The sequence below is a fragment of the Nicotiana tabacum genome, chromosome 24 (genome assembly GCF_000715075.1).
Source record: "Nicotiana tabacum cultivar K326 chromosome 24, ASM71507v2, whole genome shotgun sequence".
In the NCBI taxonomy this organism is placed as follows: Eukaryota; Viridiplantae; Streptophyta; class Magnoliopsida; order Solanales; family Solanaceae; genus Nicotiana; species Nicotiana tabacum.
The window spans coordinates 24,943,907-24,960,953 of NC_134103.1; the positions used below are offsets into that span (position 1 = coordinate 24,943,907).

At 34.2% G+C, this 17,047-nt stretch overlaps 2 protein-coding genes across 5 annotated transcripts; both read left to right on the plus strand.

Annotated features, from left to right (window-relative positions):
* The first annotated feature begins 3,468 nt into the window (after window positions 1-3,468).
* LOC107809938 (uncharacterized) lies at window positions 3,469-9,867 on the plus strand. Of its 4 annotated transcripts, XM_016634645.2 has the most exons (10): window positions 3,469-3,593; window positions 3,703-3,779; window positions 5,485-5,601; window positions 6,009-6,170; window positions 6,265-6,370; window positions 6,534-6,716; window positions 7,228-7,387; window positions 7,748-8,073; window positions 8,721-8,810; window positions 9,509-9,867. In XM_016634645.2, exons 3-10 carry the CDS (start codon window positions 5,566-5,568, stop codon window positions 9,577-9,579), a joined length of 1,134 nt encoding a protein of 377 aa, XP_016490131.2. In that variant the 5' UTR covers window positions 3,469-3,593; window positions 3,703-3,779; window positions 5,485-5,565; the 3' UTR covers window positions 9,580-9,867. The 4 variants fall into 4 exon arrangements, with proteins under 4 accessions (XP_016490131.2, XP_016490130.2, XP_016490133.2 ...); XM_016634644.2 differs by having other exon boundaries at window positions 3,523-3,779; XM_016634647.2 differs by having other exon boundaries at window positions 3,523-3,779; window positions 9,512-9,867.
* Window positions 9,868-13,483: 3,616 nt separating this feature from the next.
* Window positions 13,484-17,047, plus strand: LOC107809939 (ribulose-phosphate 3-epimerase, cytoplasmic isoform-like). Its single transcript, XM_016634648.2, has 9 exons — window positions 13,484-13,622; window positions 13,714-13,840; window positions 15,030-15,034; window positions 15,147-15,209; window positions 15,311-15,417; window positions 15,837-15,934; window positions 16,148-16,240; window positions 16,328-16,369; window positions 16,620-17,047. The coding sequence occupies exons 2-9, from the start codon at window positions 13,727-13,729 to the stop codon at window positions 16,773-16,775; spliced, it is 678 nt and encodes a 225-aa protein (XP_016490134.1). The 5' UTR covers window positions 13,484-13,622; window positions 13,714-13,726; the 3' UTR covers window positions 16,776-17,047.

Sequence of the window (17,047 nt, forward strand, 5' to 3'; positions counted from 1 at the left end):
TTTTTCCAAGTATTCAATTAATGAGAGAAAAAGAAAAGAAAAAGAAAAAGAAAAAGAGAGACAAAAAGAGAGGCAAAACAACAGACGACAGACAACAAGTTGAGTTTGCACTACAAACTTTATGTCTCTTTGCAGACCCAAAATATGCATATGGAAAGTTAATACTTTTATTTGTATTTGTTCATCCACGGCCAGACAGCTTCTCCATGTGCATGTTGCACAAAATTTGGTCTCAAATCATGCAACTTTTGTTCTTTTTCTACGATTTTCTTTCTCTCTTCCTTTTTTCTTCTGCAACTTTCATTAGTATGAAAAAATGAACCACTGCTTACTCGGGAGAAGTGATAGTTCATTTCAAAACATAACAACAACAACAACAACAACATAATCCCACAAGTAGGGTATGGGGAGGGTAGGATATACGTAGCCTTACTCCTACCCTGAAAGGGCAGAGAGACTGTTTCCGATAGACCATCGGCTAAAGATGGTGAAAGAAGCCCCGATAGCAAATAATAGCAAAATAAATAATTAGAAAACTAAATCGAAAATAGCAACAAAGAATATGAAAGAGGTACCGATAACAAGTAATAGCAAGACAATATATTTAGAAAACTAAGTCCAAGGCAGTAAACGAGAATATAAACGAAGTACTGCTAGCAAACTACGGAATTACTGATAGCAAGTAATAACGGAACAAGACATGCGAATATAGCAAACTAAGAAAAAAAAAAGGGTATTATACTAGCACTAATACTAGCGAATTAGAGAAGACAAAAGGAAACGCACGACTACCTACTAACCTTCTATCCTAATCTTCAACCTCCACACCCTTCTATCTAGGGTCATGTCCTCAGTTAGCTCAAGCTGCGCCATATCCCGCCTGATAACCTCTCCCCCAAGACTTCTTTGGCCTACCTCTACCCCTCCTCTCACCTCCCAAGGCCAACCTCTCACATCTCATGATTGGGGCATCTGTGCTTCTCCTCTTAACATGCCCGAACCATCTCAACCTCGCCTCACGCATCTTTGCCTCCACAGGGGATACTCTCACATTGTCCCAAATAACTTCATTCCTAATTCTATCCAACCTAGTATGCCCACACATCCATCTCAACATCCTCATTTTCGCTACTTTCATCTTGCTGGACATGAGAGTTTTTGACTGGCCAACACTCTGCCTCATACAACATAGTCGGTCTAACCATTATCTTGTAGAGCTTACCCTTAAGTCTCAACGGCACATTCTTATCACACAAGACACCGAAAGCGAGCATCCACTTCGTCCACCCTGCTCCGATACGGTGTGTGACATCCTCATATATCTCTCCATCCTTCTGAATTATAGACCCCAGATACTTGAAACTCTCTCTCCTAGGAATGACTTTCGTATCGAGCCTCACATCCTCGTCCGCCTCCTGGGTAACACCACTGAACTTGCACTCCAAGTATTTTATCTTGGTCCTGCTCAACTTGAAACCATTAGACTCCAGAGTATGTCTCCAGACCTCCAGCCTCTCATTAACGCCACCTCGTATCTCATCAATCATGACTATGTCATCCGCAAATAACAAGCACCAAGGCACCTCCCCTTGAATGTGTCGTGTCAATAAATCCATCGCTAGGGAAAACAAAAACGGGCTAAGTGTTGATCCCTGATGCAACCCCATCTTAACCGAAAGTAGTCAGAGTCTCCTCCTGCTGTCCTAACCCGTGTCTTAGCTCCATCATATATGTCCTGAATCACTCTAATATACGCTACATGCACTCCTCTAGCCTCCAAACATCTCGATAGAACCTCTATCGGGATTTTGTCATAGGCTTTCTCCGTGTCAATGAACACCATATGCAAATCCTTCTTCACTGCCCTATACTGCTCCACCAATCTCCTCACAATGTGAATGGCCCCAGTAGTCGACCGTCCCGGAATGAAACCAAACTGGTTCTCGAAAATGGACACACTCCTCCTCAACCTCCCTTCAATCACCCTCTCCCACACTTTCATCGTGTGGCTTAACAACATTTCAAAACATAAATGAGAGGTTTTTTAGTTGGTTCAATAAGTGAGAGTTCATATCTCTTTTTACTAATTCTACTTAGATTTCAGAAGAAGGGAAGGCTTGGCGTAACTGGTAAAGTTGCTACCATGTGACCAGAAGGTCACGAGTTCGAACTGTGAAAACAACTTCTTGCAAAAATGCAGGGCAAGTCTGCCTACAACAGACCCTTGTGGTCTGACCATTCCCCGGACCTCACGAATAACGAGAGCTTAGTGGACCGGGTTGCCTTTTATTTTTTACTTAGATTTCTGACATGTAAAATATATTTCATTGTCATAGTAGCACTTTTAACCATCAAGGTAAGAGAACAAAGTCTAAAAATAGGTCAAACATAGCATAAGCAAGAACTATTCTTGAAATAAGCCAAAATAAGAATAAAGACAACCAAATTCAATTGATGAATGAGTGTCATTTTTGCTATGTGTTTAATTACTGTTTAAGTGTCGAAAAAATAAATTACTGTTTAAGAATCTACCTATCATAAAATTTAATACTTACCTCTTTCTTTTGGTCATAGATTTGGTTTTTCCAAAGTAAGAAATATAAAAAGGAGTAATAAATACCAAATATGCATAATGCAAAAGAACAATTTGGAACTAGTCGCAGATCGAGGATATAAGTGCACCAGTTGTTTTAGAATCTAACGACAACAACAATAACTATGTATCATATGCAAACAAATTAAGGTCGATTATATAAACTTATTTTTTATTTAAATTCATTTCAGGCTAAGTTTTACAATCAGACTATATATAGAAAAAGGCCCAAATTAATATAACCATATAATTGCTTTTCCAATGATAAAATTTGTCATACGAAAAAAAAAATGAAAATATCATGGGTTAGCCACTATTTTATGTAGAGATAAAATCTGGACAAAAATATTCTAACTAAAACAAGAAAAGTTCCAGCATAATATGCTGGATTATTGAGCTCATGCATATAAACTTTCAGGCTCCAGCATATTATGTTGGAACTCCAGCAATTATGAAATTCCCGCGCATTATGCTGGAATCTCATATGTAAAAAATTCGAACTCCAGCAATTTTTCATGTAAAGATAAAATCTGAACAAAAACACATTTATGCTGGAGTTCGAATTTTTAAGGGTATTTTTGTTCAAATTTTATCTTTACATGAAAAAATAACTAAATTTCGATTACTTTTGAAAATGTGGCTATTTTTCAATTACCAATTGTTAATCGGAATTTTTTTCCAAAAAGAATTATGAAACTAAGTTATGTTTCAATATTGCTTTCAGCTCCATACTATTGCAGCAGCTTCTAAATTTATGAGAAACAAGAAAAAATTAAAAATTCGTATCAAGCATATTGTCCACATTGAATTCAAATTAGAATAAAATAATCCTGGTATTATTGAAACCAATCTTTGGCGGTAATTTGCACTTTCCATTACTGCTATTTTCTTACTTACTGGACAAAAGGACCAATAAACAGCAGCAGCTCATAAACCATATTTTTCCACACTGCGCTTTAAAACCTTCCTTCTTCTTAACTGTTCCACTCCTCTAACTCTTGTAAGCACAACCCATCTACACTTTTCTCTTCTTCATCTCCTCCTTTAATCTCTCCCCTTCGTTCTTTTCTTGATAATTTGCTAATTTTCATTTTTTCTATTAATTTTAGTAAGCTCAATTTTGCTAACGCTTTGTTCATAAGCTACCGTAAGACCAAGATTTCACTAGCCAACTTGCAAGCCAAAGGTTTGGCCTTTTTTTTTTTTGGTTGTTTTCTCCTTAGTATACAAACATTTCTTGAGTTGGTTTTTTTTTTCTTCATTTAAAAAAAATGCTTTTATCTGCACATATTGTTGTTCATTTCTGAATTGGGTGTTTGATGCTACTGTTCATTTCTGGAAGAATTAATCCAAAAATAGTCCCCACCCAACTGCGTAAACTAAAAATAGCAGGCGAATGTATAATATACGTATAATCCATGTATAATAAGTGTTTAATTGATATATACTGGCTAGGAACAATAAATAGTGAATTAGGCTGGCTATTTGTATAAAGATCTCTTATTTCTATGAGCTTACAAATTAAAGTTAGTATAAATCTGACCCCTTTGGTTAGAGATTTGTCAGACTGGTGTTTTGTATTGTTAAGAAATTTTTAATATTGTTAATTGAGTGATACTTTAAGTGTTGTTTGAATAACGAACAATCTTGATTTTGTGGAAAAATGAAATCTTGATAATCTTCTTGCTACTAGTTTTGAGATCTTTGAGAATTTTTACTTTTAAATGTATTTTTTTATGTTAAGCTGGAGGGGTTGTACTAGGTTCTTGCAATGTGAATATCTTTATTTTTGCCTAATTAGATAATGGTTGTTTTGATTTCTTATTTGGGATATCCCATTAGAGCTGTCTTTTAAAGCTCAAAGCTTTTGATTAAAGACATTCTAGATTTGTGTTAAAGTCAAGAATTTGGTAGAAAAGACTGAACCTTTTCTATAGTATTTATCTTTTTAGCAAGTTAAAGTCACACATTTGGTAGGAAAGTCTTAACCTTTAGTGGAGAATTTTCTTAACCTTTAGTGGAGAATTTTCCATTTTGGTTACTTGATTCTTTTTGTAACTTTTCAGGATTCTTTGTTATGGTATGTTAATCTCGTTAATGCGATGTTCGTTCACGCTAAAATTTGTTTGTTTTTGAATTTTTACTTTTGGGTCTCAGTAAGTAAGCATTCTGAAATTTTGAATGACTTTAAAAATGCATGAGAAATATAAATCTATTAGGACAGTGTTACACCCTTGTACCCCTTATCAATTGCCATTGTAGAGTAGAATTCAAAGAAAGAAAAACAAGGAGACAACTTTTTTGAAGCCATTCTCTATGTAATATTCTTCCAATCAAATTCTTTCCACTTTCAACAATACTGGCTCCTCCTTGCCTTACTTGCATTTTTTGAAGATAGTGCAGCTTGAGCACCTTACAATGTAAAAGAGGCAAATCCAAGATTTAAGTTTGAAGGTAAGGAGAACAGGCAATTTTGGGATCAGATTCTTTGGAGAGGGACTAGGTAGTTACTTGAGGATATCGGGGCTTAATGAACAAAATAGACAAGATAAAAAAGAAAGTAAACATCAGACTCATTTACTATCCAGTGTAATAGGTTCCTTTCTATATTCTTATAGCTTGCTCGTTGTTTGGAATAAATTCTCTTCTTTTCAGTTTAACTTGTTTATGATCCATGGAACTCATTAAGTATCATGGATCAGTTCCAATGTGGGGAATGCGAGGTAATCTTTCTCACATTATCCTAAATATATCAGTCTCTTGCACTGAAAATGATGTTTGCTTTCTCAATTCTGAAATTTTATGCTAAACTTTAAATTTTCAATTTTCCTCTATCATCGTACTTCTGTGATTTTTACATCTTCTTTATTGATAGTACCTTTTATTCTCAGGTGATTAGTTCTCCTAGCTTTCCATAGAAGTAGTGAGACAACTTTCAGCGGTGGAATGTTGGAGCTTCATGGAGATATTTAATGCGCCTGAAGTTGACTAAAATGAAGACCGCACAGGTTATTTTATCTATTTTCAAACAGAGTTCCCTTTGCTGTGTTCGGATCTTTCATTTCTTGCTCATTACTTGGTTATATGTTGCATTATTTTGGCAATGCAACTTATCATTAGTGTTAAAATGCTTCTAATTGGTAACAATATTCGCGCTGTTAACTTGTGACCAACCTCTGTAACTTGTTATTTGAAGGGTGAGGGTTCTCTTATCTGCAATTACGTTATCTGTTTTGTTCTATAATAGTAAGTGATTACACACAGATAGTCTATACTAAATAGGTTATAGAATAAAAATTTCTGAAATTCTGAAACTCTTGTGATTTTTATTTAAAACATAGATTAAGTTGGTTAAGTTATTATTCAGATATGGAATCTTATTTTCATAATTTTATTATTTCATGATATATTGCAGGATCCACAAAACACTGTAGAAAAGAAACCATCAACCCAGGCTTCTCATGAAACCCAAAATGACCCGCAGAACCATACAGTTGATACACCTGTAGCTGATGCAGGTTCTGTTTCTGCATCAGGCAATGATAACAGGAAAGTTTCACGTGAAGATATTGAACTTGTAAGACAGTCTTTAAGTTCTTATTTTTGCTTAGATCATACATTGGAAAGTTGTGCTCGGGGTCTTTTAACTTCATGATGACATATTGTTGCAGGTCCAAAACTTGATTGAACGGTGCTTGCAACTGTATATGAATAAGGATGAAGTGGTAAAAACACTTCTGAATCGTGCGAGGATAGATCCTGGATTTACAACTCTAGGTAGGTACATGATGTTACTGAGAATTTGTTTATGCTTTAGATATGCTATCTACTGTTTCATGTGTTTTTTGACCAAGTATTTTCTGGTTTATGTCTATGGTTACTGGGTGGTTACTTTAGGTTTTCAGTTCCAGCTTTTAAATCTTTTTCATATTGTATCCAGTTTGGCAAAAATTAGAAGAAGAAAATGCAGATTTCTTTCGGGCCTACTACATTAGGCTTAAACTGAAGAAACAAATCATCTTGTTCAATCATTTGCTTGAGCATCAGTATCATCTAATGAAATATCCAGTGCCTCCAAAGGTTCCATTGGCTCCTATGCAGAATGGGATTAGCACCATGCCAGGTAAATTTATTTGTCTTATGAAGGCGAAAGTTACTGCATTATTCTGCTTCGGAATTAGTTTTTGAAATTTTGAGATTGTCCAATCATCAATTAATTGAGCCTTTTCTAGGTCCGTCTTTCTGATCTTTTTGTTTTGTGAACAAGATGGAGTGGATGGTCTAGCTGAAGCTATGGCTTATTCAATTTTTCCAAGCTTCAACCGTACTAATCTTTATTAGCGAAGAAGCTTGAATATTTTGGTGGAAGAAACTATATCTTCTAGGAACTTGAAAATAATGTTCAACTGTATACAACATAAGGTTTTTGCAAAGTGTGTAGTTCATCTTGCCCTCTGCACTTCCTTTCATCTGCTTCCTTTCTTCCTCAATATTTATTAAGTAACATGGCCTTTCAAATTGTAGTCAAGCTACTTGAATAGAGTATGGGTATATTGTTATTTTAAGAACAGATGAATAGGTCTTTTATTTAGCTTTATTATCATTATATTTATTGCCACTTGTTTCCAGTGCAGTCAACAACTTACCCATGGGATATCCCGTCCTTCAGCAACATCCAGCTCCAGCTGCAGGTCAACCTCATCTTGATCCAATGGGCATGTCCAGCTGCCATGTGGTTAATGGTGTGCCAGCGCCAGGAAACTATCATCCGATGAGGATGAATTCTGGAAACGAGTGAGAATTTTTTCTTATATAGGAAGTAGTTTTCTTTGATTCTAAAATTGGAAATTTATTTCATACTTTGCCAAATTTGGTAGGAGTCGAAATAGCATTGAAGGTTCACATGGGTTAAAAATGAGTGTAGGTTGGTGAAAATAGTTACTTCATCTGAATATGTCGAACCTACTTGTATGTTGTAGCCCATGTCTAGTTTTAACTCTTCTATCAAGGAAACAAGGTTCATTTCTTCTTCTTTCCAAAGATGAATAAATAATAAATTTGATGGTTGAAGTGCATTGGCTTCGGGACTGTTTATATTTGTTGGCGGAGACACGGCTTGACAAATGACGCTTTACAATTTTTTTCTGCTGACAGTATGGTGATTGACACCAGTGCGTCGGATGTAGCACCAACTATTCCACCTAGCAATGCCATGTCATCAATGTCAGATATGACAGTAAGTCCTACATCAGTAGCTTCCAGCGGGCATTTTCCCTTTACGGCTTCAGAGATTTCAGGGATGGGAGTTGACACGTCAGCCCTTGATGCTGCTTTCCCATCTGATGTAGCAAGTTCAGTAGGATTAGAACTTCCACCAGATAATGGTGTTGGTAATTCTAGAGATTCACTGAGATCTTTCGCTCAGATTCCTTGGAATTTCAGTCTTTCAGATCTAACAGCAGACTTGTCCAACTTGGGAGGTAAGTTAGCTTATACACAACTCAAGCTTTTATTTTTAGTCATTAAATTTGCAATGAGGTTCTACTTCCCTCTCACTCCTTTTGTGCTTCCTTTGATGTTAAGAAGAGTATTTGATTTGAGAACTTTGTTCGTGTTGTCTTATTTGAAGCATTACAAATGAACTCTTTTAACAATTCATAATATGAAGTTATCATAGTTGAAGACACTCACCCAAAATCTGACCCAGTGGCTTGTAATATTATTCCAAATAAAGTCCAGTTACTAAAAAAGAGAATTTATTTTGCATTATACCTCTGGAGTACTAGATGAAGGTTACAATATGTTGCTCTCTTTAGCACCACTACATGTATAAACTTTAATGTTTATAGGTTCTATCAGCTGTGGGTTTCGTTAATTTCTTGATAAACAAAATGCTTGACAGGCAAACCAAAAAGAGATTCATTATATTTACAGATCAGATACATGATATGTGTTGGAATATATGACTTATAAAGTAAGTTGCAGAAGTACTAGTAGTGAGTACGATAATTTGTATGGGCTGCTTCTTCGACGATGATTTTATTGATTTGCTTTTCTGCTCAGATTTTTAGATTCTTTTCCTCTTTTATTCTGGCTGACGCTCATTTTTTCTCCACACCAATTACAGATCTAGGGCCTCTTGGAAACTATCCCGGTTCTGCTTTTTTGCCTTCTGATTCAGACATTCTACTTGACTCTCCTGAGCAAGATGATATAGGTGAGATTTTTTTGCTTTCTTGCCCATCTAATTTTAAGCTTTGAATCATAAACTGCGAGATGTTCAACAAAATGTCAGCATTAAGCATATCAACTTGTGTGCTGTTTTTTGCCTAAGTTATTAGATGCACTTTAATGGCTGATGCTATGGTCTTTCGTGATCCTAATCTTCTTTCACGACATTGGACTATAATAGTGGCTTTGTCTGGAATCTGACTTCTGATCCTTGTTTAGTGCATCCTGGCTTTCGTTTGTTGCATTTGCAGTAAACATGGTTTAATCATGTATAAATATATAAGTTAGAAGTAAACATTGATACATGAATGCACATTGGCATGCTTGGACCTATGCAAATATTATTAGTCTGCATTTCCATATGCTTAAGGGGCAGTCCGGTGTAAGTCATCCCGCGTTCAACGCAGGATTCGGGCAAGGGCCGCATTCTAAGGGGTATGACCTTAATGCAAGCATTAGTGGCTGCTTACACAGCTCAAACCCATTTTCAGATGCTTTTCTTTGAAAATTCCAATTTTATGCTTTCCTCTTTGAAAAAGCTAGAGGTGGTTTAGCTGTAGGGGATATATACAGTAACCATCACAAGTTTTTTTCTTTTTAACTAAAACAAATGTTGTTTCATCTGCTTTATGTTTATAGATGACTGTTCTATTGCTTGATTTGTTTTTTCTTTTTTTTGGTCAGTAGAAGAGTTCTTTGTCGATGTTGATGCCGATCCAGGACCAACATGTCAGTCAGATGAAGAGAAGTCCTAGCTTAAATTGAGATATTAACGTTGCATTTGCGTTTGAAATTAGAATAAGTCTGTTGTAAAATGATTATAAACTGATAGATAGATTGATGAGCTGAACTATTGATTTAGATGTGCCGGATATAGTTATTAACCTAATTTAGATATACCTTACTCTTGGGTTGTTATAACCAGATCTTTATTTCATTTAGTTGAAGCAGGAAAGGATATGTTAAGTTCCCTCCCTCTTTGATAATGAAAGTTTGTATCTGAAGATAGTGAACTTAATCTTTCACAAAGGATATGTAATCCACATGTTGTTGTAGTTACCTAAACAGGTTATTAGTTTTTTTGGATGATTGAGATATATGTTTATGCAAAGTCTGGTGTTTGTCAATTATAACTATTGTTGGTTTAATTAGTTGATTATATGATATATCAAATGTGGTAAGTTAATAGGTATCTGGTCAGATTATATCTCGGTCAATTATTAGGTATCTACCTTCTTCACTTTTTGGCTACTTTAACCCCTATCTAGAAAGAATTTCTAAACGACCTATTATAATAGGAATTGGTTTTTAGAAACTTTGAAGCTTCAATTTGTCATATTAACAAGCATAAATGGTTTTAGAAAGGCTAAATAATTGATTTTATATTTGCAATTCTTCTTATTTTCAGTAATCCTTTTAAATATTCTATAATAGTTTCATAAAGTTACTTATCCTTTTTTCCATAAAAAAACAGTCATCTATTAACTCATTAAGGACAAGATATGCCCAAATGAGCATACAACCTCATTTACAATCCAGCTTGGGAACATACTTTTCTCGGGGAAAAAAACATGTACTAAAGAAATAGAGAAATGCAAGTTATGAGCAACATAATTAAACATCTTAAAATATTTAAAAAAAAAAAACATGTTAAACGTTTGAAGACATGTTCCAAATATCCTCATAAGCCACTTACATCCCAAGAAGCCTTCACACTTTTCTTCAAACATGTCTACTATTTCTTTCAAATTGCAAACGCCTCAGCAATGCCTTCCCAATAAACTGAATCGGGGAAACTGAATCGGGGATCCATGGGTATGAAGCAAAGTACCTTTGTTGTCTATAGCAATTAAACTAATGCTTGCCTTCTTTCTTTCAATATGTAGCCCTGCATTTACAAATAAACAAATCCCATCTTCCATCATAGTAAAGTATTATTTGGTGAGTTAGCAAACTTTATTTCAATTAATTCATTATATTCAAACAACGCTTTTGCAACAATATGAGGTTCATTTTTTTCATTACTAAAATACAAAGATTTCTAGTCTATATCTGTTAGGATTGGGAACCTGGGTAGTGCGGAATATAGCCAAACAACGGTATACTGGCAATAACACAGACAATGGAAGTTGATAACAACGACAATTAAAGTAGATAAAAAAGACACAAATTTATCTTGGTTCGGTCAAAGTGACCTACGTCCACAAGCGGAGAGGATCAATTTACTATAACAATAAGAGTGCAAAAGAGAGTACAAAATTAGAGTAAACACTCTTATTAATCTCAAATACCCTAAGAGAATAACCTCACAAGATCACTCCAAAGAAAGGGTTCACACAAGTGCTTCCCAACACTAACTCTCATACAAAACACTCTTAATAAAGGAAGAAACAAGAAATGAAGACTCAAGTCTTGTTGGTGTGTCTAAAATGAACTAATGACCTTCCCTTTTATAGGCAAAAAAGTCTTGGCCTCTTAGGTGTAAAAGAAGAGATACAACTTGTGCAAATGATGTCCAACACACAATGCAATATTTTTGGGTCCCAAAGAATATTGCCAACAAAGTCTACACTTTGCAAAAATATTTATGCTTATGTGATATGGACTCCATTAGCTAAAATAATGGTCATATTACAATATTTATTTATACAAGTATATTAAAAGTACGAAAACCCTTAATGAAATGTCGTTTGCCTTTTTTACCCTTTAAAAATATATTTTATATTGGATATAATTGTAATTTAAGTTACTTTCCTAATATTTAGGACTTTAAAAATTACTAAAATTTTATTCATTGAATCAATTCCTTATTTGAACTATGTATGAAGTCCTAATAATTAGGATTTAATAAGAATACTATATAAAAAAAAGAAAAGGAAAACATGTAAAAGATTCTCCAACAAAATAAACAATCCGATTACACAGCATATTGTCTTCGATGAAAATTTTAGTTCCCGACAAGGATGGTGTTTTGAAGTCAAGTACAAATTATTTGACTTATAATTTAAAGATTTTTTAGTACTTAATAATAGTATAAATAAAAACAGATAATAGATAATAAACTTCCATATAATATTTGAACTCCCTTCATATTCAAAAAAAAAAAATCCTTGATTTTTACTGTAATATTTAAAAACTATACTCAACTATTAGAACAAATAATTGAGTATTTTCTCTTCATCGATTTTATGTGTAATATTTTGAAAATTACACTCAATAATTAGATAAAAATAACTAAAAATTTAAATATATTTTTTACATTCAACAAAATTGAAGGATAACAATTTTGGGATAAAAAGTGGGACTATTTAATTTCATGTTTGGTTAGATTATTTTTTTTGTATAAGAAATCACGAGAATAGTTATACCACAATCTTAATTAGTTGCTATTTTTGTTCTACATTCAATGTGGGATAATAATTTGGGGGTTAACTATCCCAGGATAAAATAATCAAATGACCAAAATATCTATCTCCAAAGCGCTTATTGCAAATCATTTAAGAAGGCAAGGTTAAGTTGAAAATAAAATTTCATCCAAGTTTATATAGGAAAAAAACAAACACAGTTTCTGTTATTATTTAATTTTCGTATTATAATTCTCGCACTATAATCCTAATATAAATTTTTACGAATTAAAAGACCCCTTAGGCTACATAAACTTATGTTTATAAAGGAGAAGATTGGCCCTGAAAAATAATTAGACCATAGAGAAAATTTAATTATAGTTTAATATTTAGAGTCAAATTGGTAAAAATGTGAACTTGAAACAATAAGGATAAGATAGTAGAAGATAATATTATGTATTCTAAATGAATTTATTAATTATTTTTCTTTCTTTTTTATTTATTCCACCAAATTACAACCCCCGATATTATTTTTATATATATTTCTAAGTTATTTGTTGTAAATATTAACTCAATATTTATCATTTTTAAATTTTACACTATAGTTATTAATTTTTCTTGAGCTATAAGGACAACCTCTTCATTCCCAAATCACTAAAGAGATAAAAAAAATTTAATTTTCAATAGGTTTTATTTGACAAATCTTTAAAGAATCTTGATAACAATATTTATGCATTACTTGCTTATTTTTAATATTAGATCACGTAAATGACAATAAACTTCATAAGATATACCCACAAAGGTCCTTAGAAATTAAAATAAAGTATTTACGGAGTTTTATAAAGAAATATTTTTTTCTTTATTGAGTTAGCTAAATGGGATTAACACTCATTAGTTTTAAAAAGTCTACTCTTTATTTTATAACCCAAAGACATTGTTTAAATATTATTTATGTAATTTTTTAAAATTATATATTCGATGATATGGGTTATACGCACAAATCGCGTACTTTAAAACTAGTTTTCCAAATATGCCACGTGATGAGTACAGTCAAATTTAGTACCATAACAGCATCAAAACATTTGTTTGTTATCATTCCACTATAAAAAGAAATCAACAATATCATCAACGTCATTCCAATTAACAGGACTTAGTTTCCATATATATATTTTATTTTAAATGTGACAATTAAAAAGCATATGTTCTGCGGTTTCATTTTCTAAGCCAGAAAATTACTTATCACTCCCTCTTAAAAAGACGTTACAATGGTGTTCCCGTGGTAATTTTTGATTTATTCTGAAAGTAAAAACCAGAATGAGTGAAAGAGAAATGGTTGGTGGGAGGGTAAAATGTGGAGTATTGTTTAATACTACTACAAAATAAGGAGAGAGAGAGAGAAAGTAGCTACTTTCGCCGGCACTGGACTTTTGATTGAACGGAGAATTTAACGGCCGGTAGGTATTACTGGAAGCTTCTATGAGATTCCTTTATAGCTTTGGATTCCTCAACTGATTCATAAATTTGTTTTGATTTGTTAATTGCAAGGGAGGAGAGAAAGATGGTGAAAGCAATCATAGCGCCGTCGATGCTGTCATCGGACTTCGCTAATTTGGCATCTGAAGCACAACGCATGCTCAATTGCGGTGCTGATTGGCTCCACATGGACATCATGGTAACTTTGTTGTTTATTTTCCTCCTTCCTCTTTCTATTATTTTTTTCATTTCTCGTTATTGCTTTTTTTTTTTTTAAAAAAAAAAAAAAAAATTAATGATGAATTTGTTTGATTGAAGTTGAAAATAAAAAATTTTACTACTACTTTTTAGCAGAAAAGTTCTAGCTGTCTTGATTGCTGTTTAGTACTGACTTAATTTGCTCTTGTTTTTACCATCTTCCAATTGAAAAGTTAGGAAACAGAATACTGTTAGTAGGATTCGTTTTGTCTTTTTTGTTTTTTAGTTCAAATGTTAGTTGTTATTAGCGTTGCTCCAAATAAAGTGGAGGGAATACAGGGGATTCATGAGGAAAAAAATACTGACTATTCATATAGCTGACCCCAACTAATCCCGAACTGAGGCATAATTGATTGATTTAGTGTATTGGTATTAGCTAGGTAGTTAAAGACAATTTTCATGTTGAACTAGCCGAGTATTAGGAAAATAAGTGGAAACATGGTGTTGAAAACCTGGTGTGAGAAATTTTCCGAATTCCTCCAATACTTTCCCGCTTCCAATTTATTGCAGAGTATCAACGGAGTATAGGTTAAGTGACATATGCTGGAGCGTGTACAGGAAGACTGGGGGATAATCGATTTCTATGACTGCATATTTTACTTCGGGACCTTCTTGGTCCATTTAATGAAATATCTTTTACTTATCAAGAAAGAGACTGCATGGTTTACTATAGAATGACAGTTAAGAAGGTTTATTATACTTTACAAGGGAAAGTAACTATAGGTTTCTGAGAACTTCTCAACATTTATTTTTAAAGAATACAGTGCTTGACTACCTTCTTTATTTAGGTAAAAGTGTGTTTCTCAGGCAGGCCATATAATGTGAACTCATCACTCCAGGATAAACTAGGTGGTTGTTCTAGCTCAGTTTCTTGTTTGCTAACTCTATAGCGTAATGACCTAGCTAAATCGATCATAGCCTCCTCATGGTGGATATTGATTGGTCTAGAATTCTATGCAAATTGTGCTTCATCTGCTTTCGTCTGGATTATGTTATTAGTATGTTCGGTCTTCTCTTCTTTATTAGCTCAATAAGTTTGGGACGTAAAGTGCTGTGGAAACTTGTTCCTTTACTTTACTAGGCACTTCATTCATCAGCAGTTACTGAAATGTTGTATTGGTGCATTGCAGGATGGGTAGGTCAGATAGTCACGTCAAGCTGGTTGGTTACAACATGTTAAAATGATGGGTGGATACCAATTGAATAATACTTTTTTTTTCTTTTTTCCCTCCTTGGCTCTTTTGCAGTCACTTTGTCCCAAACCTTACCCTTGGTGCTCCAGTTATCGAGAGTCTGAGAAAGCATACAAAGTAAGGTTTCATGAATGTCCCATTTCAACTTTATGTTTCTTGTCCATTAGTTATCTATCGTACAGTGAAGTTGTTCTAAATGTTATTCTAAATTCCTCCAGGGCATATATGGACTGCCACCTCATGGTCACTAACCCCCTTGATTATGTGGAACCGTTAGGCAAAGCTGGTGCCTCGGGGTTTACTTTCCATGTTGAGGCATCTAGAGGTGGGTTTACTTCCCATGTTAAGAATCAGTTTTTGGCATATGATTGGAAGTTAAATGTTAGTCGCTGTTCACTAGGATTTGATAGAGATAGATTGAGTGATGTATAGAAAGGATGTGATTCGGGGATAGATTATGACTAGTTAGTTGCTGAATATACATGTCTGTGCATATTGTATTGGTACTGGTGGAGCATCACCGCATCAATTGCTTTGTGTCTTCAACATATGAGTTGCTTTTCTCTGTTTGTTGTGAAACATTTTGATCAGCAAGTTCTTTTATTAGTTTATGCAACCAAAACCTGAAAATTGGACAACGTTTTCCAGTAAAATATTTTATGCTCACAAATGGATCCTTAATTTCTACTGACTTTGTTATCATTACTTTGATTTCTGTTACAATGAAGGTTCTACTCTTTTCAGATAATTGGCAAGAGCTTGTTCAACGTATAAAGTCTAAGGGCATGAAACCTGGAGTTTCCTTGAAGCCCGGTACACCAATTGAGGAAGTGTACCCACTGGTATATCTTCATTATCGCATTTGTATTAGTTTTATAAGCAAAATTCGCAGGATTTTCTTGGTAATTTGATCTCCTTGCTATGAACTAAGAGATTAAGACAGTTTTGAAAAGGAAATCACTTGTTGCCATTGCATTTAGTTGAAAAGGAACAAATTAGATGTCAATCTACAAAATACCTGTCATGATTCATCAGCTTGCTTGTATGTTTTACAGCTTGATGGTGAAAACTCTGTCGAACTGGTCCTAGTGATGACTGTTGAACCTGGATTTGGGGGACAAAAGTTTATGCCAGAGATGATGGATAAGGTGCAAATACAATTTGGCATTCTTGTATTGGATATCATTCATCAATTCTGCACTATAACTTAAGAGCCATTCTCTTTCAATATTCAGGTGCGGACTCTCAGAAAGAAGTATCCATTACTTGATATAGAGGTGAGCTTCCATTTGATGATGTTTTAATTCTGGTTTGAGATATTTAGACTTCCATCGTTTTTTCACCGACATTTCCCTCGTGTGTTTGTTCTTTTCTTGAGTTTATCATGTAATCGCTGAAAAAACTATGGCCTTTCTTGCACACTCAATATGCTGGCTATCTTTCTGGGTTTATCACTTCTTTTTTTTCTTTCCAAAGAGCATGCTGGATAAAGTCGACTTATCATTGCTATGGGCTATTGTGTTGCAGGTGGATGGTGGTTTAGGACCTTCAACCATTGAGGCAGCATCATCAGCTGGAGCAAACTGTGTTGTTGCAGGAAGTTCAGTGTTTGGAGCTCCTGATCCAGCACAAGTCATAAGTTTGATGCGGAATAGTGTGGAGGAAGCTCAGCAAAGGAGTTAAATACTGGAAAAGGCAAGCTCTCATGTTGTACTAATGGCTGTTCAAAGCAATTCGGATTATATATTTTCGATCACGTGCAGGCTATCAACATCTTGAGATACCTGCACTTGTTGAGTTATCCAAGTTGTATTTGTTGAATAATGTCGAACATGTACTTTGTCACATCATCTAAAATTTCCCACACATATTGAGTTAACCAAGTTGTATTTCTTAATAATGTGAAATTTCTGCTGCTGGATTTAGGTGACATTAATATCCAGCATTTCTTCTTA